General features: G+C 33.9%; 1 protein-coding gene and 1 pseudogene across 3 annotated transcripts in view; one reads left to right on the forward strand and one right to left on the reverse strand.

Annotated features, from left to right (window-relative positions):
• Positions 1-735: 735 nt before the first annotated feature.
• Positions 736-24,536, reverse strand: part of ZUP1 (zinc finger containing ubiquitin peptidase 1) — a 34,205-nt gene continuing 10,404 nt past the window's right edge. Inside the window, exons 1-11 of one of the 3 annotated variants that reach the window (XM_016163636.2) lie at positions 22,482-22,500; positions 22,293-22,385; positions 20,394-20,968; positions 16,422-16,532; positions 14,586-14,707; positions 12,798-12,966; positions 10,025-10,213; positions 9,565-9,730; positions 5,548-5,699; positions 4,301-4,521; positions 736-966 (exon numbers count right to left, since the gene is read on the reverse strand). In XM_016163636.2, coding sequence (XP_016019122.2) covers positions 919-966; positions 4,301-4,521; positions 5,548-5,699; positions 9,565-9,730; positions 10,025-10,213; positions 12,798-12,966; positions 14,586-14,707; positions 16,422-16,532; positions 20,394-20,968; positions 22,293-22,385; positions 22,482-22,483 — 1,848 coding nt within the window. In that variant the 5' untranslated portion in view covers positions 22,484-22,500 and the 3' untranslated portion in view covers positions 736-918. Of the gene's footprint in view, positions 967-4,300; positions 4,522-5,547; positions 5,700-9,564; positions 9,731-10,024; positions 10,214-12,797; positions 12,967-14,585; positions 14,708-16,421; positions 16,533-20,393; positions 20,969-22,292; positions 22,386-22,481; positions 22,501-24,536 lie in introns of those variants that run through there. The other 2 variants (XM_016163635.2, XM_036221170.1) reach the window with 2 other exon arrangements.
• Positions 1,998-2,116, forward strand: LOC118605275 (annotated as a pseudogene).

A 24,536-nucleotide genomic window follows, 5' to 3' on the forward strand; every position in this document is an offset into this window, starting at 1 on the left:
GAAACTGCCCCTGCCCATGGCATACACCATACCAATCAGATGTGCCCTCTCTGGAATCTGAATTTTGAGCAGAGACATTCAACCTCGGCTCCTAACCTGGTTCCTCTACAAATTAGACCATATCCTAGCCTCTAGAGTTGCCTGGATTCCAGCACAGATCCCTAGCTACCTGTGGATTTTGTGAGCTTCTCTGATAATATTTCAATGAATTCCCTTTTGCTTAAATTAGCCAGAGTAGGAGTCTTTCTTGCAACCTTATTTGGCACATCCAGTACCTATCTGAATGTTTCTTTCCTAAAAGACACATTAAACACAAATCTCTAAAAGACACTTATATAGATGAGAGTGTGAATATTTAACAAAAGCAAACTCCTCTTTTTAGAGCTATTCCTGTTAAGTATTAAGGTTATTTCTAAGTGGTGAAGAGGGAATTTCACTGTATATGTTTTATGACAGAAGAAAGCAGAACGTTATATTGGTAAGAGTTTGGAAGTGAGAAAGCCTGGGTTCACACCCTGAATTATGATAATTTTCCCAGGCAAATTACTCATCTCGCAGGGCTGTAGCTCCCTCACACAGCTTATAATAGTATTTGTCTCAGAGAACTACTATTAAACTAAATTAAACTAATTAATCCATTGAAAATACTTAGGGTACTTACCTATCACAAGTAAGGACTCAATAAATATTACATATAACTATAATACAAAGTCAATTTCTGAAACACATAAGAAATTACAAAACCCACAATGAAAATATTTTATTGAAATAATTACTAAATAATGAAGCATTAATGGTATAATTTAGACATTTTAGAAACAAAATTGAGTATTTAGTGATTTCATAGATTCATAAATTATATTAAGGAGTTTAATAGCAAATTTGGAAAATTCCACAATAATTGAAATGCTTAATCCTTCAAGGAATCTTCTCGGCTGTAAAGACTTGAGAAGCTTGTCTCCTGGCCTTGAAAAGGAATTTAAAAAAATTGTTAACCAATTAATTAGAATACCTATTACTTACCATTCTAATATTTAAAAAAAAATCTAGAAATTTTTTCAAGATAATGAAAAAGATCAAATTACAACTCTGAATTTAGGAAATTAGGAATAAACATTTTTAAAGCTAAGCCATAAAAACATTAAATAAAATTCCAGATAAAGACAAAACAGAAAGAAGAAAATGTCACTTTTTTAAGGAATATTGAGTCAAAAGTAAAAAAGCTGGCTCAAAGTCAGAGAGAGACAGGTAAAAACACTGAGAAAGAAAAAAAAGAGAGAGATGGCTATGAACGGAGAACCCTTAAGAAATTTATCTTTTTTATGGCCTTAAAAATGTCACTTTAAAAAACTTAAATGTTCGTGTTATTTTTACAGCTTGAGTTACAAATCAAGGTTATATTATACCAAGCCAAATTAAAACAAAGTTAAAAGTACAAGGATTTGTACTTTTAACATGGCAAACAAAGAATTCAGTGATGTAACTTAACTACAACATGTAAAATGTTAAAAGAATCAAAGAACATGGCTATTAAGTAGAATCGTATTTATTATGTGACTGAATTTCACGAGGAGATATTTTCTAAAATAAGTGCTCCAACATCCAGAACAGAGTTTGAAATTAATAGATACTCAAAATATATTTATGGCAGAAATGTCTTACGGTAATTATAAGACAGTTGCCAGGATAAAAAGGTTTTTGTTAAAAAACTGATTGATTGCTCTCGAATAACAGCTATATGATTATTGAAAAATTATAATTAAGTCCAAATATGAAGAACAAAACATGAAACGCTGTGTTCTGGGATACTTTAATATACCAAATTTGTTCTGAAAGTCCTACAATTAAAATTGTAATTATTACTTAGGAGGAATAAGATGTTTGAGCTGTAAAAATAAACATAAAAATAAAATCTTTTCCCCCCCTTATTTAAAGCTGCAGATTTCTATCTGATGATAGGCAGAGAAATCACTACATCAATATTTGCTGAATTTTTAGTCTACGGCCATGCCACCCTGAACAAGCCCAATCCTGTCTGATCTCAGAAGCTAAGCAGTGTCAGGCCTGGTTAGTATTTGGATGAGAGACCACCTAGGAAGACCAGGTGCTGTAGGCATAAAAAAATAAAAATCAAACAAAAAATAACAAAAAATTTGAATTTCTGCAATGTATAAAGCATTGTTATAAAAGAAAGAATAACTATAAGACAGATGATTAAAAAGAAAAAAAACAAAAAGGTGTGAAAGCAGTATGCAAAAACTTAAATCGGTAAGTTTTATCACTTTTCAAAATCCTATCTTTTCAATGATAAATGTGAAACTGTTAGCACAAAAGTTTATTAGTAAACATGAAACTATGAGACTGTATCCTCACATAAATAATATAGGGTTCTGGATATAACTTGCCTGGATTGGAATCCTGATTCTGTTACTTAAGAGCTGTGTGACTTTAGCAATATAACAATTTCTCTGAGGACACCTATCCTCATCTTTAAGTGAGAAAAACAGTGCCTATTTTATAGGGCAGTTGTATAGATTACGTCAGTTAATATATGTGAAGTGCTAGGGACAGCACCTAGTAGAAAGTAAGCACTACACAAGCATTACTTTTATTGTTACTTTTTTTAATACAGTAAGTCCTCACTTAACTTTGTCAATGGGTTCTGCAAGTTTAAGCAAAATGATGTAAAACAAAACCAACTGTATCATAGGCTAATTGATACAAACATGAATTAAATTCCTAGGCATCTCATAAATATTATAACAAAACAACATTGAATAAAATGATGTTATTTGAAGACCTGCTATAATACAATTTTAATCATAACTATTATTCCTTCTTTATTTGGCAGTATTGGACACTGTCAGCTAAGTTTTGATTCTTATGATTAAAGATACAGCTACTCTCTGTAATTCAGGAGGGAAGGAGGGAAGGAGGGAAGGAAAGAAGGAAGGAAGGACTCTTCAGGGATGGATGAGAAGGAATGAAGGAGGAAGAGTAAGTAATGTAAGGAAGTCCTTAATTCCTTCATGTCCTATCCTCCGCCATGCCCTCGCTCACCCTCCTCCCTCCCTCCCTTCCCTACCCTCCCACTCACTCTCCTCTCTCCTCCCCCCCTCCCTCCCTCCCTCCCTCCCTCCCCCCTACCCTCCCTCCCTCCACTCCCTCCCTCCCTCCCTCCTCCCCCTACAAGAAAGAAAAAGAAAGAAAGAAAGAAATAGAAACAAGTGTACATTTTTAGTATTCTAATACCACCAAGGTCTCAGTTTCCAAAACCAGAAATAGCTAACTAAAATGTTCAGCTAGACTCTATGATAATATTTAACCCCACCTATGTTCTCAATTTATCTGTATACTGGTGAACAAGCATCTTGGTATTTTATAATAATTAAAATTATCCTACAACTTTATCCAGCCAAATTAATAACAGTGTAAATAATGAATGCAATTTTGGTATTTAAGTCACTACAAAGAAACCTTTACTGAGTTGCTATTAAATTGAGGAAACTCTTAAACAATCCTTGCCTTTTATATCTCAAGTTGTGAGGCTAAAAAGATTACCCTAGTTCCCTCTCTCATTTCAAACAATTTTAGTCCTTTCCCCCATGATCCCGTTATTTTCCATAAATGCTCCTCTTCAGTCTTCTGTCTTTTCTCTCTTTAGAGGGAAACAAATCAATGCAAAGTACTCTAATAGTGGCATTATTTTTTCTTTAAAATCCCAAGAACTATATAATTTCTAGACTTGATATGCTACCACACAGCTTCTTTATACTAAGTATAAATTCCTCGAAATTTTTCTATAATGTACCATTCATCACTTAACTGCAAGGGATAAAGAGGCAACTGTATTGAAGTTAAATTAAGAATTGTGTATATCCGAAAAGCCTAAGTGTACAAGATACAGCCTCAGAAATCACAGGAATCACATTTCATAAACAATAATTATAAGACCAATATGAGTTAGGTTTCTTTGGATTAAAATTAAATTAGGTTTTCTTACCACATGTTATACATGTTGCTATTTTTCATCATTCACCTGACATTAAAAATTATTTTTTATAAAATTAAGTATTTTTATAAAGCTGTGAGTAAAGGATAAGAAAATAATTAGGTACCATTTGAAATTTAAAGACATCCATTCCAGAAACTAAATGACATAAAAACAAAATACCTTTGCCAACTTAAATGATGTAGAAAAAGTGTTAGGCAATACAAAGTGATAATATTGATTTTAACTAAAATAAACTCTGAAGTTCAACTTGTTTAAGCTTCACATAATAAATATTCAGATACTTACAACTTTCTCCTCTGAAGTGAGTACACCCTCTACTGACACTATCTGGTACTGTTTATGTTTTAAATTTCCTACGAATTTCCGAAGTTGTTTGAGATTGCTAGCCTCCACGTCTTGCTTTAATAGTTTCTGCATTTCTCGAGAAGGACATCCGGGATCAAATATTAGTAAACATAATGTTCGGTTTTTTCTTTCTTCAATTCCAACAACTGTTCGACTATGACCTATCAAAAATAAAATAACAGATATATATGTATATTTCTATAGCTATACATACAGACATAAACACACACACACACACATACACACACACACACACACACACACACTGTATACTCTGTGTGTTCAGAATATAAATATAGTCAGTACTTCTGACATGGAAGTATCTGGGCTCTTTCACTCCTAAAACATGAGAGTTTAGTTCTACTTTCTAACCTTCAGTTTCTTTTGTTAAATTTTAGTTTTCTAAAGGCTTCATTACAAAAAAATTCTACTTCTACTGTGCCATATATTTCAGATTTTATTTCCTAATCCCTTGCCCCTTTTTATTCACATTACCTCAAATGAAAGGATTTAAAATTTATCTACCATAGAACAAAACTCTCATAGTTCCAAAAGGTAAACAAAAATAAATTTATATATACTAGAATTTCAGTAGGGGGAGCTTAACCTTTATAGCTTGTACTCCTAAATGATAAAATCCCTAACATTTACTTCTTATTCCTGCCAATCCAAATCATCCATTCAATAAAATTTATCAAGTATCTATATGTCAGGCACTATTTCAGACAGTGATACAGAAACTAACAAAACAAACATTCCTGCCTTCACAGAGCTTATACTCTAATTGGAAGAAACACTCTATAAACAAGATAAAATATATACAAATAAAGCAGAGAAGAGAGATACGAAATGCCAGTAGTAGGGGACTGGGATAATGAGATGAAACTTTAAACAAGGGAGTCAGGGAAGGCCTCGCTGAAGTGACACATGAGTAAAGAACTGATAAAAGTAAGCGATGAACAGTAAAGGAGTAAAGTTAGCAGCTCCGAAGATGCCAGAGATATTGTCTTTCATCACCCAGGAATGTATTATAATTAAAAGGGAGCTATGAAAATAAGACTATTGTCACCATACTCTCCTCCTCTCCATTTTCAGAATCTTAACCTGTCCTAAAGCAAAAGCCAATAACTCGTCTTATAAAGATACTGTCTTATAAGTTAAACTTATTATCTATGTATTATACTAACCTTGATGCTGAAGATAGATAGGAGGTTTAGATGTACACACTACTTTCTGACTCCCTTCCCCCTCCGAAGAATAGTAATTCAATATCCATTCAAATAAACGAGGGTGTGTACCTAAAGGACCAGTTGACTTGTGAAAATCAACAATATGACACCTATAACAAGTCGACAAAATAGATAATTTAGAGAATATTTAAAAAAATATTTTCATCAGTGGTGTTATCGAATACATTCTTAATATAGAACTAATTTTATCTCATCATGTTTTTCCTAAGAAGAAATAAATACAAATTTTTTATTATCTGAAAAACTGTGATTTTTATGAGAAAATAATTAAATAATTTCAAAACGAGGTTGATGATTGATCTAAAAGTTACATTTTCTGACATATAAAATCTGCATGAACAGTAAATGAGGACCATACTTGATTTTTAAAAGTGATCTACATATAACCTGAGACATAGCTTTTATCCTAAAGCTTCTAAACCTGGTAATCAATCGGAAGCCAACTTCTAATTTTAATTCCTCAATAGTCACTCATATCTATCAAAAATCTACTGAATATTTTTTTGTCAGTTCTCTCAAATTCCAAAAACAGAGAATAAAAGAATACCCGTAAAAATCATAGAAAAACCTGTTATGTACCCCCATTTTATATCTATGTTCCATTTGATGCTAGACCCAGTAGTATTATTTCCTCAAGAGGAAGTCAACCTTGAAGAAAAAAAATTATTTTAATCAGAAGCACTGTTTATACTCTTCAACAACCATTTTTAAAAGGTCAGGTATAAACCAAAGGAATTAAAAGCTTTATTTTCACTTTATAACATAGATATCTTGTCTTTGTTTTTCCTGGCAATAAAATCTCTGAGTACATCCAAATTGTAATGGTTGCTATCTTTAGCCTCAGTTAAGTTTAAAGTCCATAACCTTCAAACTGACACTGTTGAGTTTTAAATGTTGAAATGAACATTTGGATAAATTGTTAAAAGGTAGAAACGTGCTTTGGGGTTAGCAGTTGACAGCAAATTTAGATTGGGAATTTGAATAGTACCGTACAGAGTATAATTCAAGAGAGCAACAGGCAGATATTTCAATAACTAGTAAACAAATTTATGGTTTATTAATAAAAAGGCTTTATTGAAAGACTAAACTATTTCAGTATCAAGAAAAAAATCTGGACACATCACGTATTTTAGATGGAAATTTTCCTTCCCTTAAAACTTATTACTTAGAAACATAGAAGAAAATAGAGTCATGAAGCTTAAGGCAAACTTTCCTTAAAGATGATCACATGCACCTCTGTTCCTTCTAGAAAGCCCAACATACTAACTACTGAAGGAGAAGAAGATTTAAACACCCAAGTAATGTAGGGAGGAGGCAAGAGAATTAAAAATTTAATCAAACCACTTTCAGAGACTGCAATATGCTGATCGGCCCTGCAGCCAGGCCAGGAGGACACCTTCAGAACAAAGGAAGATTTCTGCTCGGGTTCCTAACAACCCATTCCCTACACCTGTGAAGGGGAAACAGGAACCAAGTCATTCCCTGTGGCTAAACCCATGGGGAACCAATAGATTAAAGGCTAGGAACTGCAAGCTTTTTACTCTACATTCTTACCTTTTCATGTTACATATCCTTCCTCTTTCTCACTGTACATCCATATCAAAGGAAATGGGAACTAAAGAATGACATATAAACTGAATTCCCTGAACACTCAAGAGTCCCTCTCAGTGAGTGTCTTTACTCAGTCCCTCTCGCGCCCCCTCTCTCTCTCACTGCCTTTCCTTGTCTCTATTATCTCAGGGCCCTTTCTCAGTTAGTGCGTTTACTCTGTCTCTCACTGCCTCTCTCACTGTCCCTCTCATTCTCTGCCTCTGAGAAGAGACTACACTCTATCTGTGGAGTGTTACCCCTTTTCTAATAAACTCTCTTTCTGACTCTAACTTTGGCGTGTGTGTTGAATTCTTTCTATACTCTCTGCCAAAGGACCCTTTTCTTTCTCTCCAAAGGACCTTCCCTCTTCTCTCGGTTCTGGCCTTGGTCTCCCCTCCCTGGCCCCTAAGTCACGGAAATTTGCCCTGTCCTGCATGACAAGGACAAGGAGAATGGGAACAGATAAGAAATTGCCACACATTTTTGAAAATGGTAAGCAGCAGAAAAGTGAATGCAAAATAATAAAGACGACTGTCTTAAAACTCCAGAGAGGTTGGAAGCTCAGAGGCACCAGATATTGGGGAGAATAACAGTGGTGCTAAAAATATAAGATTAATTGAAAGTTTCAATAAAGAAGGTAAATCACTCCTCAATTCTCACCACTCACTGCGCCCCCGCCCCAACCCCAAGGCAAGAGCTGTAACAGAAGAATGGAGAACTCTTATTTCAATGGCCTCTGAAAAAAAGATCTTTTTCTATATTGATATTTGAGAGTTCTCCAACCAAGTAGCAAACTTCCATAGATATGAAAACAAATTAACATGGAGCAAATAGAAAAATGCAAGGAAGAAAAAGATACAAAATGTTGGGAAAAATTTTGCTACCATATAAGGCTATGATGCTATGAAATTACCCCTTAAAATTAAAACACATGATTGCTAAAATAAATACTTCAATAGAATAGTTAGGAGAAAAAGCTGAGTGAATCATATAGAAAACAAAAAGCAAAGATAAAAAATGAGACATGTCCAATAAACTTAAAAGTCAAAGTTCAGTGGTCAACTAACAGGAGTTTCAGAAAGAAAAATAAATGAAGGGATTATAATTATCAAACAACGTTAGCTTTTGAGCTCTTCATACACACCAGTCACAGTTCTAAGCACTTTATCATCTCATTTCATTATCACTATAACTCTATGAAGCACTTACTATTTACATGTTCTTTTTTCAGTGGTAGAACTAGGGTATAGATAAGTCAGAGAGCTAGTAGGCAGGAAAGCTAGATGCAACTGCAGGCGGTCTGACTCCAAAGTCCAAGCTCTTAACCACTATTCTCAGATCTTAGTACTCACAGTTTCAGATTCAAAAGGAAAAACAAATGCCCAACACAATGAATTAAAGCCCCACCCACATCCCATGGTGAAATTTCATTAATATCAGGGCAAAGAGAATCCAAAAACTTTCACAGAAAATAAATACATATAGGAATGAAAATCAGGTGGCATCTCATCTTCTCAATAGTAATACTGATGTCAGAAGTCTAGAAAGTAAAAATCTAATTTAACCTGAAAATAATTTTGAATTTAGAATAATATAGCCACCCAAAGTATCACTTAAGTAATGAAGACTAGGCACCCTTTCTTAGGAAGCTAATAAAGGAAGTGTTTAAACAAAAGAGAGTAATTCAAGGAAAAGAAAGACTTGAAATCCAGGAAAAATCCAGTCTTGAAGTCAAGAAAACAGTGAAGAAATGCTACATGACTATCACCACACAGGAGATCTAGAAGGCAAATTATCCAGACTGAAGCAAAGGGGATACATAGCTTTAAGAAGCAGGTGCCCGGGGGGAAAAAGTGCCTCAGATTACATGATAATGGAGTGTCTGGAATAATTTGAGACCATGATGTGGTCAAATAGTAAAAGGAAAAAGGAAAAGCAATCCTTAACTTGAGGGAAAAAAATTTTTAACTTTCAGGAAAGAAAAAAATCAGCAATGAATAATACAGTCATGATGTAAACTCTGAATTTAACTTAATAAAAACTGAGATTCAACGTTAGAAGGTTGATGGTGAACAGGTGGGAGATATAAGAGGAATGTAATAAACAGACAACCGTGAAAACTGATAAACCAAGAAAAAGCCATGAAAAAGAATGTTATTTAAAAACAATGAAAGTGACAGCTGCCTCTGAGAAACAGTACTTGAGAATAGAGATGAGCATGAGATAGAGTTGATGGTTTTCATGATAAGATTTTCAGTGCTACTTAAATTTTATTTTCTAACTATCACTTCAATAGAAAAAAAGAACACCAATAAAACCTCCCAGGTATGACAATAATATTAATTTGGCTTTTTAGGTACATACTTTACCCTTAGGGAGGTCAGAAGTGTATATACTTCACATGCTCCGATCCAGGCCTTTGTTCCCTGTAACCTGTTATTAAGTTGAGAGGCACCCTGAGGATCAAAACCTTCCTTCCATGCATCTTCAATCATAGACTGAATTTTTGGAATACAAGGAACTGATATACCTAAAATCATACAAGCAAACATGTTATATGACAGTTACTAAGGTGCTCAATGTCATTGAGTCGTAAACCATATACTCTAGAGAAACCTACAACACAGTTTTTAAAGATATTCCTGACATCTTCTTTTGTATCAGTTTCTCTTTCTCCAACCAGAATACAGTTTACTAATGTAAATATCCACCAAAATACTTCTTCATTAAAGTTATTAATTGTGCCTAATATGTATTAATTCGTTCCATATCATATTAGATGACTTTATTAGATGACAAGTTCAAAGTATTGTATTTCACATACCTTTCAAGCAATCATCATAAGCATCATTTTGTAATAATGATGAAAGCAGCATTTGGAAATTTCTGTAACCACAACCCCAACCTCTGTCACCAAAAGATGATTGAAAGTGATCCACCACTGTAGAAAGCCACACACGCCTCACATCTGGGGCAGCATTCTGATAATACCTATGAAGTGCTTCAATAATTCCTGAAGTAGAAAAGAGATTTAGAAGTATTAGAAGATTATCATCTTTCTATGGCTAATATATTTCTAATATCAATCTGTTCCTCAAGCACCACATCTAAACCCTGTCAATTCCATCTTTATCTTTTCACTGATATAATCTTAGTTCATGCTCTGTTTTGCCGCTAAATCAATCACTTCTAAATTTCAAGGCAGCTTATCAGAAGGACATATATATTATAGGGCAATATATTATAGGGCAATAATCTTTTACAGATATATTTTAAATTATATATACATTAGTATATTCCATAGTAACTCTTAAATATATGCACAAATAGAAATTAAAGAATGGCATGAATTAAAACCAAATAGAAGTTCTAATATTTTTTTCCTGTATACTCTAATGAATCATATTACACATCTGCTGGGATCTCCTATTCCACATAGAAACCTCTTCAAATGGAGACCCTTAAAGAAGTATAAAGTCAGCCTTCAGAAACAGACACATGAGTATATGAAAATATATGACTTATGGTATTACAAGTAAGTGGGGGAAAATACAGTTTCAACTAAATGGTACTGAGATAAATCAGCGATAAGAACTTTAACTATTGTTATAAATAAGGGGAAAATATCTTATCTAGATCTGCTCTCTCTCCCTCCCTCACATATACAAATGTACAAATAAATTCCAAGTGGATTAAGTCAAAATATGAAAAGCAAAGCATAAATATTTAAAGAAAATAGAAAGAAATATGTTTATGATCTCAAAGAAATGTTTATGGGGGAATTTATTAAACAAAGACACTTAGGATACAAGTAAAGGGAGAGATTGAGAAATTTGATTATATTCAAATTTAAAACTGTCTAATTAAAGACACCATGTACAAAATTCAAAGGTAAGACTGTAGACTTGAAGAAGGTATCTGTACCTCATATAATCAACAAAGAATTAGAATCTCGAATACTTAAAGGACTCCCACACATTAACAAGAAAAACAATCCAATAGAGAAGGACAAAGGAAAGGAATAAATTATTTACTGAAGGAACTACCTTAGGAGTAACCAGGGAAATGCAAATTAAGACATGTATCATCTCAGGTCCTATTAAATGGCAAAAATTAAGAAGTGCCACCACATAAAATGTGAATGAAAATATACTGATGCAAATGTAGATCACAATCATTTTGGAAAACAATTCCAAAATAACCTTAACAAAATTAAAGATGCACATGCCCTTAAATTTAGTACTGTATTTCCAGTTCTGGATACAATATGAGAGAAACTCTTGAATGAGACCTGTTCAAAATTAGTAAGAGTGAAACACTGGAACCAACTTAAATGTCTATCAACATGAAGAGAGATAAATAAGCTATAATTCATACAAGGAAATACCATACAGTAGTCAAAATGAATGCAATACAGCTGTAAGAATTAATATATTTGGGCAAATCAAATTAGAGCATATATATTATATACCAGTTTGTATGTAGTTTGTATATAGTTTAAACATATAAACTATTACATATTATTTATGGAAACCTAGAATATGATAGAGTATTAAAACACATAGGAGACTGATAAATGTCAAATTCAATATAATGGTTCCCTTTGTGGACGAGGTGGAATTAGAACTGGAGAGTGGTACACAAGGGGTTTAAGGTTGTGTACCACTTGTGAAGGTTTTACAGCTTTAAAACATAAAGATGCAAAACAGCTGGGTAGTAGGAACAAAGCTGTTTCCATATAATTTTTTTTTAAAACAATACTAATAGATTAACTTAAAAAAAAATTAAAAACATTAGGAAAAAAGGCATTCTTCTGAGCAAGGCAAATCAGACTGAAATACTAGCTGGGCCAATAACGAGCTATACAACCTTACCTGGGGAAAGTAATTTAATCTCTGTAAGTCACAATTATCTCACCCAGAAAAATACAATGGTAAACAAGAGAATGTTGGTTTTGAGAGTTAAATGATACCTTATTGAAGTATATATAAAAGTTTGTGTCTAAAATTATATTGAACAATATGGCAGTCACTATCTACATGTGGCTATTGAGCACTTGAAATGTGACTTGTTCACAATGAGATGTTCTATAAAGTATGAAATATGCACTGAATTTTGAAGAATGTACAAAGACTGCAAAATATCTCTTTAGTAGTTTTTAATATTGATTATATATTGAAATAATAATATTATGGACACACTGGGTTTAAATATTATAATTTCACCTGGTCCTTTTTACTTTTTCTAGTGTGACTATGGGAACTTTAAAATTATTTGGTGGCTCACTTATATTTCTATTATACAGCACTGGTCTAGAACATAGTAAGCATGCAATAAAAACCTCTCAAAGGTTCATTTTCAAATGTCAAGCAAGTTAACATTATAAAAGTGAAGTTTTTTTTAAGTGAATTATTTACTATAAAAATAGAAATTTTGAAGTTTCAAAACAACACATTCAGAAAAATTATTTGAATATAGTCTCCTCTAAAACTACATAGTGTGAATTATGAAAATTAAGCAAAATTCAAGTAATTCTGATTATTACTTCAGTGATGTATGGAATAGTAAAACCATGATTTTGATGTTTTCACACTCACCAGAAGTTTTTGTTTTTCCATCATCAATACCAATAGCTAGTGATTCCATCATATCAGCTCTTCTTTTATGAAATTCAGATGGATGCATTCTTCCTCTGTTTACTTCTCTTTCCATATTTCGTAGTTGCTGTTGTTTGTACCCTCCAGAATTATCTAAACCATACTGTCGCTAATGAACATAAAAATAAACAACTTAGTTTTTATGTCCCTTTACCTTGAGAAACTTCCCACAATTTAATTTTTCTGGAAATGCATTTTGAAACACTGGTTTATAGATTTTTGTACATGTGAACTTTAAGATTTTTATAAAAAATAAATCAAGCACACAAAAATCCCTGAGTTAGTAATAATCCTTCTCTCTAAATAACCACTGTGGCTAGAGACTTATTTGTCTTGCAGAAGGCAAAGTAGAGAATCCTGTCTTCCTACTAAAAATACTGCGAAAGGCAGATGAGTTCTGAACATACTGCTGATTTTTTTCAAGGAAATCTGTCAGTACTTGTTATTTAGTTCCCAGGCAGAGTAAAAAGTCCTTTTTAATCCATAATTCATCCAGGCATTCATCCTAATAGTAAATGAACTATGTTTTTGCACACTGTTTAAACAGAGAATGTCAAATAACATGTATAAAACAGTTCTACAGAAAAGTTTTGAGATCTAAGCAACCAACTTGCAAAGTTACATAATGATTTCCCTTTGACATCGGACACTTTTTATACTGAAAACATTAAAAATTACATAGGGCAAGAAGACTTAAGAAGACCCAACTTTATTTTCTCCTCTGAATTCTGGTGGGAAAACACTTTATAAGTAAATGAATCACCAGTGAAAAAGACAGCCTAAATTAGATGTTCTGAAGTGAAAATGAGATATTCTCACATATTATGATGTGTGAAATGTCTGAGAAAAAAGTCGGAGGTCAAATAAGTTTGGGAAAATTATGATATGCACAATGCACATTAGTATAGAAAAGGATTTGAGAAGTCTTAAAGTACACAATCTGTTTAACTCAACACTTTCAAACCTATTCAATCATAATCTCTTTTTATTTATACATTACCCTATTAGCATAAAGAAAAAGAACATGTAAAAACTATGAGTATTATTAGCACAGCTGACACCACAGACCAGAGTAAATTAAAATTGAAAAAAGTAGAAAAATCAATTAAAAATTTAAATGCATTCAAAATATAATAGATGCTGCCAGTTTAGTTCCACAGAGACCACCGCCTACCTAAGATAAATGAAGTTTCAAATTTCATCAAAAAGCACTCTCCATTAAAAATGGTTCTTTCTAAATGTCTGAATTGTGATCACTAAAAGAAATGAATACTCAGACTATATTAATTCTAAGTTCCTCTTTAAGTATCTAAACAAATACTTAAATTCTGAGTGTCAGTTTCCTAATTTGCCGCATTAACTCAGGTTTGAATTCAGGCTTTACCATTTAATATTGCCTGATCCTGAGCAAGTGAAGCTACTTAAGCACCCTTTGTCTCCATTTTGTCATCTGTCAAAAAAAAAAAAAAAAAAAAAAAAAAAAAAAGTCTAAAATAACGTCTTCCTGGAGCTGTGAAGATTTTGAGATACTATATGTAAAACGCTTACCCTAGTACATGACCAGAATGAGTACTTACAGATGATGGCTGATATGAACTATAAAATCTCTATTTAAAAATATTTTGTAAATAACAAGAACAAAAATAAAAGCCTTAAGTGTTGACAGTATGTTTCAAAAATAAGAACTCTATCAAGCCACAATATTATAATTCTTATGAATCTATGTACCTGCAGCTTCTGAAATTCTTCCATTTCTTGTCTTGACTCTTCAGATTTCCTTCTTCTGTCTTCTTCTTGTTGAAGATGATGAGCTAATTCTAGATCTCTAGAACACTGAACTCTATCCATGCCTATTAGATATTTTTACTATTTAGAATAATGTAATTATTACAATCAAAGCTTGCTTATTTTATGTTTATAAGTATTTCTTAAATGAAGGAAATATTATTTTGCCATTTACGTCATGGAAACAATGAGCACGAATCTAGCAGAACTTAAACTGCTTCTGTAAGGGTATAATCTCCTTTAAATCACTAATATTCATTGAGTACTTAGGCTGTGACATGTACTTTTCATTATCTCATTTGGATCCTTATAACAACCTTAGAAGCTAGGTACTATTGACTACTGAAAAAACTAGAACTTAAAAGAAGTAACACCCTTTGTTGCTGTTCGTTCTTCATTAACACAACAAATCAGGCAGATTGGCTTTTTAAAAGAAATACTGGGAAGGGGAAGGAAGATGATAAAGAGCATAAAAATGTTTGCAAAGTACAGGTATTAGATCATAATTTAATTATAGTCTGGCCCCAAAGAAATAGTACAACTTTGTTACATCTTACCCTGTTTCCTCTCTACCCAGCGTCCCACAGATCCATTAGCCAGTGGCTTTTGTCTAGTATCTTGTCTCCCTGACCTCTCAACTTGATGGTTTAATTATGTACTTGAATATTCTTTCTTTCCTTTCAAATCTCTCAGCCCCTGTTACATCTTTCTATTTGGTTCCCACTTCCATTGTTGGAAATATGATGCAATTCACAGCTGGTTTTTAGTGTACTTCTGAGGCTATCTACAATGCTATACTCAAACTATATCTTTCTCTTATTACCTATCACAGGCTTACAGAATAATTTATGCATCTATACAAAGGCTATCATAAAAAAAGTAAGAATTATCAGACATTCAGCTTCAGAGGGTTATTCTTCCACAGTAGTTAGTAGAGAGCCAACGGAGTAGAAGACTGTTCCAGTTTTGCTACAGTATTTCTTATTTTGGGATTTGGCTGAGTGAACAGATACTGCTGCTGTCCATGGAGATCACCAACTGCTACCAGGATATTGCCACTGGACACTAAAGACCCATGCATTAACAGGTGATACCTATGGACCTTAAGAAACTGAAATCCAGTAGAACACAATTGGTTTTGCTTAAGGTCTATTTTATATTTGTTTCAATGTGATTGTGAAACTCATATGGGATCTTTCTACTTCTAAGGCACTATAATGATTACTTATACAATGCCACATTAAGAAAATAGGGGACAGAAGAAAAGTTTTACAGATTCACATAAAACCAGTAAGCAGTAATATAAGAAGTTAGGCAAGCAGCCGGAAATGTACTTGAAAAACTTTTTAGTCACATAGTTCTCATTCTTTTTTATATGTGCCATATGGCAGCTTCCTAGTTTATCAACAATTTTTGATGACCAGATGCTAAATTCAGTTACTTTCAGTATCTGAAAAAACAGCCTCAACTTATAAATCAAAGAGATTTTTAAAATTGTACAATATTTCATTGTCTTCTAAATATTGGTGGTCTGGGGCAAAACCCTGGATGCATACCTCTAGTTCAGTGGTTGGTCTTTATAGTTCATTCTTAACAATTTTTCTATGAAATAACTTCTTAAAAAAGGTGAAGCTAGATTAAAATTCTTTAAAGGTACAGGTTTATTTTTAACCAGTATGTTTTTCCCCCTATTTATATATCACTAATTTAAAAACTAGATGTGTCCTAGGAAGTAGAAATTAAATCGTGACGTTCTTATTTTTAAACATGTAAACATACCTTGTCCAAAGCTGCTTTCTTCCAAATGCAAGTCAACATGTTCCTGGAGAATATGGTAATTTGTACAGATGAGTCCACACATAGGGCAGTTATACAGAGGTTGATCACAGTCTGTATTAAAGATATAATTCAATTGATTTTATTTTTAAAACTTAAAATTTTCATTCCAAGTCAAAGACTGTCTTATTTCATTGTAGTTGGACTTAAATCTATTTTTCTATTTCTAAGGTTAAAATAGAAGACAGAACACGAGCACAAACTTTTCTTATGATACAATAAAAGAAAATAATACATTTAGCTCTGTAGTTAAAATAAGGAATATAGATGGAAGATTAAAATAGTAAGTAGAGGCCAGTTCAGCAAAGGACTTTAGAGGCTAAATTCTTAGCACTTTCCAAACAAAGTGGTGAGATGCAGAATTTAATCATTTGACATAAAGCTAAGAATTGGGGACCAAACTACCTAGTTGGGTGCAGGAAATCAAAAAGCTGGATTCATCAACTAGCACTGTAGGTAGATAGGTGAGCTTGTCCAAGACAGCAGCGGTACCTCTGCAAGTCCAAGACCTGAGCGATATTGGGCACCAGAGAGGAACCCAGATAATGCAGAGTGAAAGCACTGATCAATCCATACATGTAAGGCTTGTTTTGGAAGTGGAATGATTATATTCAGAAAGTAGCTGAGACTGCTGTACAGCTGTTTGTTTCTGCAGACAAAGCGAATGTGACTGGTCTTGTTTTAGCTGGATCAGCTGACTTTAAAACTGAACTAAGTCAATCTGATATGCTTGATTGGAAGTTGCAATCGAAAACCTTAAAAGTAGTTGATACATCTTATGGTGGTGAAGATGGAAAACAAGGTATTGAGTTATCTACTGATGCCCTTTCTAAGGTGATAGTCATTCGAAGGAAGAAATGAATTCAATATACTTTGAAAGACAAAATCAGTCAGGACACAGGCAAGCACTGTTTTGGAGTTGAATAGGCCTAAATATACTGAATAAATTGAATCAATAATTAGTAACATTCTTGGGAACCAGGACCAGATGCGTTAACTGCTGAATTCTACCAAACATTTAAGGAAGAAATTATACCAATTTTCCTCAATCTCTTCCAGAAAATAGAAGGGGACTACTTCTTAACTTATTTATCAAGTACTATTTATCCCAAGTGTGCAAGGCTGAATCAGCGTTCAAAAATCAATTAATATAATTTACCACATTAACAAGCTAAAGAAGGAAAATCACACGATCGCATCCATAGATGCGAAAAAAGCATTTGACGAAATCTGACATCTATTCATGATAAGAACTATTAGCAAACTTGATAAAGAATATCTACAAAGAGCCTACAGCCAACCTCATAGTTAATGGTGAGAAAGGAGAAAAAGTACAAAATTCTGATAAAGGACATCAAAGAATAAATAAAGAGGTATTTCTTCCTGTTTACAAAAAGAAGTATTATCAAGATGTTAGTATATAGATTCAATGCAATGCCAATTAAAACCCTGACAAGGTATTTTGTGGATAGTGTTAAACTGATTCTAAAGTTTATATGAAGAGGCAAAAGATCACAATAGGGAAGAAGAACAAAGTCAAAGGAGTGACACTTCCTGACTTCAATTTACTAGAAGACTACAGTATCAAGACAGAGTGGTACTGGAAAAAGAAGAGACAAACAGATCAATGGAACAGAGTTCAGAAATAAGCCAATATCAATATTGTCAACTGACCTCTGGCAAAGAAGCAGAAGTATTACAATGAACAAAGACAGTCTTTTCAACAAATGGTACTGAAACATCTGGACATCAATATGCCAAGAAAATGAACCTAGACAGACCTTACACTCAAAAATGGATCATAGACCTAAATGTAAAAAGCAAAACTACAAAATTCCTATAGCACAGAAGAAAACTTGCAATGACTTGGGGCACGATTATGATTTTAAGACACGACACCAAAGGCGTGCTCAATGTATGAAAAAATTGATATGATGGAATTTCATTAAAGTAAAATATATTCTACAAAAGACAATGTCAAGAGTATGAGAAGACGGGCACAGTATGGGAGAAAATATTTGCAGAAGACACATGTAATAAATATCTGTTATCCAAAATATACAAAAAAACCCCTAAAAATCAACAAGAAAACCAAAAAACAGATTAAAATATGGGCCGAAGACCTTCACAGACACCTCTTCAATGAAGATACACAGATTGGCAAGTAAGCATATAAAAAGATATCCATCATGTGTCATTAGGGAATTGCAAATCAAAACAAGATACCACCATACACATATTTGAATGGCCAACATCTGGAATACTAACAACATAAATACTGGCGAGGATGTGGAGCAACAGAAACTCTCATTCATTGCTGTTGGGAATGCAAAATGGTATAGCCACTTCGGAAGAGTTTGGCAGTTTCTTATAAAACTGTACACACTATTATCATACAAAGCAGTAATCACAATCTTTGGTATTTATTCAAGTGAACTGAAAACTTCTGTCTACACAAAACCTGCACATAGATGTTTTATAGCAGCTTAATTCATAATTGCCCAAACTTGGAAGCAATTAACATGTCCTTCAGTAGGTAGATAAACTGTGGTATATCCACACAATGGAATATTATCTAATGATAAAAAGAAATAAGCTATCAAGTCATTAGAAGACAGAGAGAAAACTAAAATGCATATTACTAAGTGAAAAAAACCAATCTGAAAGAGTTATTTACTATATGATTTCAATTATATGATATTATGGGAAAGACAAAACTATGAAGACTGTTGAGGGGAGTGAGGGCTGAAGAGGTGGAATGCAACTATTCTGTAGGATACTACAGTGGTGAGTACATGTCATACATTTGTCCAAACCTGTATAATACACAACGCCAGGAGTGAACCCTAATTTAAACTAGAGGCTTGGAGTGATATCAATGTGTCAATGTACTCACTGATTATTAACAAATGTTATCACTTGGTACAGGATGTTGATATGGAGGAGGTTGTGAGTCTATGAGGAAAAGGTGTATATGGTTTCTTTGTCTACTTTCTGCTTAATTTGGCCATGAATCTGAAATTATTATAAAAAGTAATAATTATTAATCTGAAAAATGAAAATAGACTCTCTTACACCTTTTATAAAAATTAACTTAAACGAAAAATGTAAAATTCAAAACTTTAAAACTTCTAGAAGTAGAAAAGAATTTGGCAATGAGTTTTTAGATACAACACCAAAAGTACAATCCATGAAAGAAATAATTACATAAGTTGTGCTTTATGAATAGTAAATATTTTCTCTGTAAAAGACAGTTAAGAGAATGAGAAGACAAGTCCCAGACTGAAAAAAAAAAATATTTGTAAAACACATATCTGATCAAGAACTTGTATCCAAATTACACAAATTAGTCATAAATCCCAACAGTAAGAAAAGGACACATTCTAAATGTATACAAACAACTGAGCCTCAAAAATACATGGAACAAAACCTGATAGGGCTGAAAGGAAAAAGACAAACATGCAATTATAACTGGCAACTTCAACCCCTTTTCAAAAACCAGTAGATTAGGAAAGATATAGAAGATCTGAACTCAATTAAAAAAAATAAATGATCTAACTGATAAATACAGAAGACTTGACCCAACAACAGCAGAATATATTTTCCCCCCCAAGTGTCCATGGAACATGTACTAAGATCATACACCATATCTTGGGCCATAAAACAAATTTAAAAGAAATGAAATAATAGAGTGTGTTCTCTGATCGTAATAGAATCAAACCAGAACTCAATAACAGAAAATCAGAGTCTGAAACAGTCCCGATGACATAAAAGATACCCTATGGAAACTGGAATGAGTGCATTTTTCCTCAGAAAGGTTATAAAACAATTCTCAGTGTAGCTGAAACATTTATTATCTGCAAAAAAATTCTCTTAAACTGAGACTGTTACTTATTATATAAAATTACACTTTACCTTCTAATGGAGTGTCTAGAAGATTGGCGTGCTTTGTTTTCACATGAGTTTCCATATCTTGACTACAGTCTTCTATTTTTCCACAGAACGGACAATCAGGAGGACTATACATTGTTTCATAAACTGATCCTTTTATTTTGGATAAGTCACACTGTTTTTCCTTACTTTTTGGGAATTTCCTAGATTCTGTTAAGTTCTCTGAATAAAAGGCTTTATGTTTTAAAGTGCAATCCTTAGGTAGACTTTGAGCTGAAATTTTTGGATGATTAGATGCACAAGCTGAATGAATACTTGAATTAACTTCCATTCTACACTGTGGAGTGTTGTCCTTCCCATTTTCTGAAGTTCCATACTGTATTGTACTGATCCTCTCAAAGTTTCTTTCTAGTTCATTTTGCTCAAAATGAGCAGTTTCAATATGAAAACACATTTCATCATAATTCACACCTGACAACTTGCAAAATGGACATACAACTTCACTTTCCATGTGAACAATCAGGAGGTGAGCCTTCATGTCTGGTTCTGAGGTTACTGTTTCACCACAAATATCACAAGAAAGCATGGTAAACAGGTAGCTAAAAAAAAAAACAAAATTATTTTAAATTAGCAAGTAAGAGTTGAAAAAAAAGAAAATGCATTTGATAAAATTATCCGGAAAAATTGAATTTATTTAAAACTGGATTTAGAGGGAACAATTTTCAATGTACTTACTGTTTCTCAAATATACAACAAACATAAATCTCAACCAAAATTTGACAACTGTATTTCAAGTTTATGGTTTCAATAAAACGAGGCAATAATAATGCAAATTAAAATAAATAAGTTTTCAAATATTTCAAAAAATGTATCTAAGATAGAAAAAATATAATGTTTAAAAAATTGCCCAGGTAAGAAAAATCAGGTAAGAGGAAACAAAGTGAATAACCTTTATCAACTGATGTATCTAAATACAGAAACTTAGAGTTGTTAATCAAAGAGATAGTAAATAAACACATCTTAACAACAGCAGTTAACAGTTAAACCATTCTGTCTTAGATATGCCACCACAGACAGAAAGTGGTTGGCCAAAAGGCTAACCCAGTCAAGCTCCAGAAGATGCACTCTCAACCCAAAGAACAGACGCAGAGTGAGCATAGCAAAAAAGAACACTGATTCGAGTTAAGAGAACTGGACTATAATCTCACTCAGGTTTTATAATTTTAAGTAAACACTTCACCTCTTTGAGGTTCAGTCCGTAAAATGAGTTGTAGTAAATGCGCAGTTGCTTTTAAGTTTTATGGACTGATAAAAAGTACTGGCTCCCGAGAAAAGGTGATTTGGCGATGAAATCTTTTTTCAAAGCAATCGCGGCCACAACCTTCCTACTATAGACCACAGTTAAATTAAGAACTTTTTTTTTTTTTTTTTATGATCCACTGAAAAGCTTATATTAAGGGTTCAGTCCTGTTGCTTAGTTCGGGAGGCTTCGCACTCGGCCCGGAGAAAAGAAAGATAAGGAAACCATTCCCATCATTTAAATAAATTTAGTTATATAAGAACTCCTTACACTGTCCTTATTTTTCTCATTTCCTTTCAGAAAAGCGAAAATAGTCTGGCTTTAGAGGGGAAATCCCCCAAATCCCAGAGGAAAAAAGCCACAACTTGAGAGATTATTTCTTTCCCGTGGCTGGGACACGGCTAGACACAGGATAGGCTTAACTCTCATCCTAGGTGAGGGCTGTTAAGGAGGAGGGTGACAGGTGCTGGGATGGGTGCGTGGTGAGACAGGCGGTAAGGACCAACGTCCCGAGCCAGTAACACGAAACCAGCTCTGACATTAACTAAGTCAAAGCTTTGAGCCTGGGAAATGAAAACTGGGCAGTTCCTACCCGCCCAGAGATCCGGCCGCAGACACACTACCTTATGCTTGGTTTCCTTTTTGGGTCGCGCAGCTGACACTGTCTGGCTCGCAGGCAGAGGAGTGCGTGCGAGGCATCGATTATCTTTTCGGGCCTGAAAGACAAAGGCAGGATCTCTCTTCACCCAGAGGTTCACAAATAACCAAGAAAAGAACCAGGGACTTCACAAGTTCTCAGCCCCGAGCATTACATTCAAAAGAGCGTTTCCTCTGTTCCCCGGAAGGGAAGGGCTCCCAGCATGCACCACTCCACGCTGGTCTGGGTTGTAGTGCCTTCTGGAAGTCGTAGTCGTTTTTCCACCTTCCTATTAGGGTTCTGACTCCTAATTTACTAGGAGACACACCAGGCTCTGAGGTCTTTATGAATAAATTCCTAGGGCGGGTCCTAGGACATTACATAAGTCCACAGTACCCACTGTCTAGTGCCTGGACAGCACTCTAGTCTATTGTCAGTAAAAGATTTATGATGCTATTAGGTGTCACATTCCAAATTATGCTCCGCAGATGGAGGATGACTTAATACAGGTTCTTGCCTCAAGATTACAAAATCACCATAATTTTTTTTTTTTTTTTTTACAGCTCAGTCCTTATTTCACTCAACAAATATTTAATGGTGTCTATTAGAAAGGCATTCTGCACAGAACTGGAGTTGAGCTGCAGCAGTAATCAAAATACACAAAATCCAGGCCATTTAAAGCTTACATTCCGATGAGACAGAAAATACACAAATAAACAAAATGGTCATGATATATATTATGAAGGAAAGAAAACTGGGTTATTTATAGAAAAGATAAATGTGGTTAGCCAAGGTCTCTCTGAGATGATGAACAAATCTTGCACCAACAAGAGGAAGAACATTCCAGGCTCTACGACTGGAACAAAAAGAACATTTTGTGATCTGAGCATAATGTTCTAGAAGGGGTTACAACATGAGATCAGAGTTGTAGGCAGGGGCCAAATCATGTAGGGCCTTGTAGAAAACTTTTGGAGTATTTAAATAGGTGAGTGGCATGATCTGACGCTGTACAATATATATTTTAAAAATAATTCTGGGGATTGAGTGGTTAAACAAGACAAACTGAATATGTACATTTATATTCCTTGCTTCTCAAAATCTACTAAAGTAAGAATAAAAAATAATAAAAATAAATGCTAGTGATATTTTAACAAAAGTTGAAAGCTAGAAAAAGGATGGATAAGTAGTAACGAACTCAGCGAAGAAGGGACGTCAACAAAAAAACAAGTCACTTCATAGGCCAAAACTCTGGAGATGTTCAGAAATTAAAGACCAGATGCTTTTGAAAAGATGCTAAATTTAGGCCTGAAAACAGGAACATGTTGTTAAAATTCTGCATAAGAAGCTAGAAATCTACCTCCAGATTTCCTCCATCATCAGGTTGCCAAGTGACTCATCTTTCCTCTCAGACAGAACAGTACAGGTTTAGTTTATGAAGAAAATGAACTGGAGAGCCTATGAAATAAGAAACACACAGCTAAGGGTGAGGGCCAAGGTGTTGCACTGAAAATGGAGAATAATGAAAACTAAATACTGAATTACAAGGCCCTTAGCCATTTCCCCCCATCACATTCTGATGTCTGATTCATGCCTCCAAGTCAGGAGACTGGAGAATTCTTCTCCAGGGAAAACCATTGATCCCAGAGAAAAGACCTGCAGATAATGACTTCAGTGAAATACTCCTGAGAAACAGCCAGCATGCTATTTTATTACTCTGCAGGGAGGCCAATCAGTGAATAAACAATACACAGGCTTACAATAGGTTTCTTTAGTGTCTCACACTTAAATTTGAATGGATACTCTAGTCATCAGACTTGGAGTACAGCCTGTGGCAGGAAAGATGAAACCAAAATGATCAAAAAGGGGGGAAAAAATAATCCAATAATTTTCTCAGAAAACAAGAGAAACAAGAGGTGGAAAACAGGAGCATTTTCAGGGTAGAAGCCATGTTATCTGTTGTAATATTCTGTGCCTAGCATTGCATCTGGAAGCCTTTTTTCAATACCGTTCGTTGAACTCCAGGGTGGCTTTCAAAACTATACGTGTGTTCTAATAATTTAGAGTACTTTATCTGGAGTCATTTATTTCATTTATCAGCGACTACTTTTTTGTCAAAAATCCACGGATGTTGTAGAATCCAAAATTTTAAAATGGCAAATTGAAAAGCTTGAAACAAAGGAGAGCATACAGGAAGAGGTTAATGACTCTGAAGAAGGAAAGTGCCTCTGTA

This window comes from Rousettus aegyptiacus, unplaced genomic scaffold, assembly GCF_014176215.1.
Source record: "Rousettus aegyptiacus isolate mRouAeg1 unplaced genomic scaffold, mRouAeg1.p scaffold_m13_p_1, whole genome shotgun sequence".
Lineage (NCBI taxonomy): Eukaryota > Metazoa > Chordata > Mammalia > Chiroptera > Pteropodidae > Rousettus > Rousettus aegyptiacus.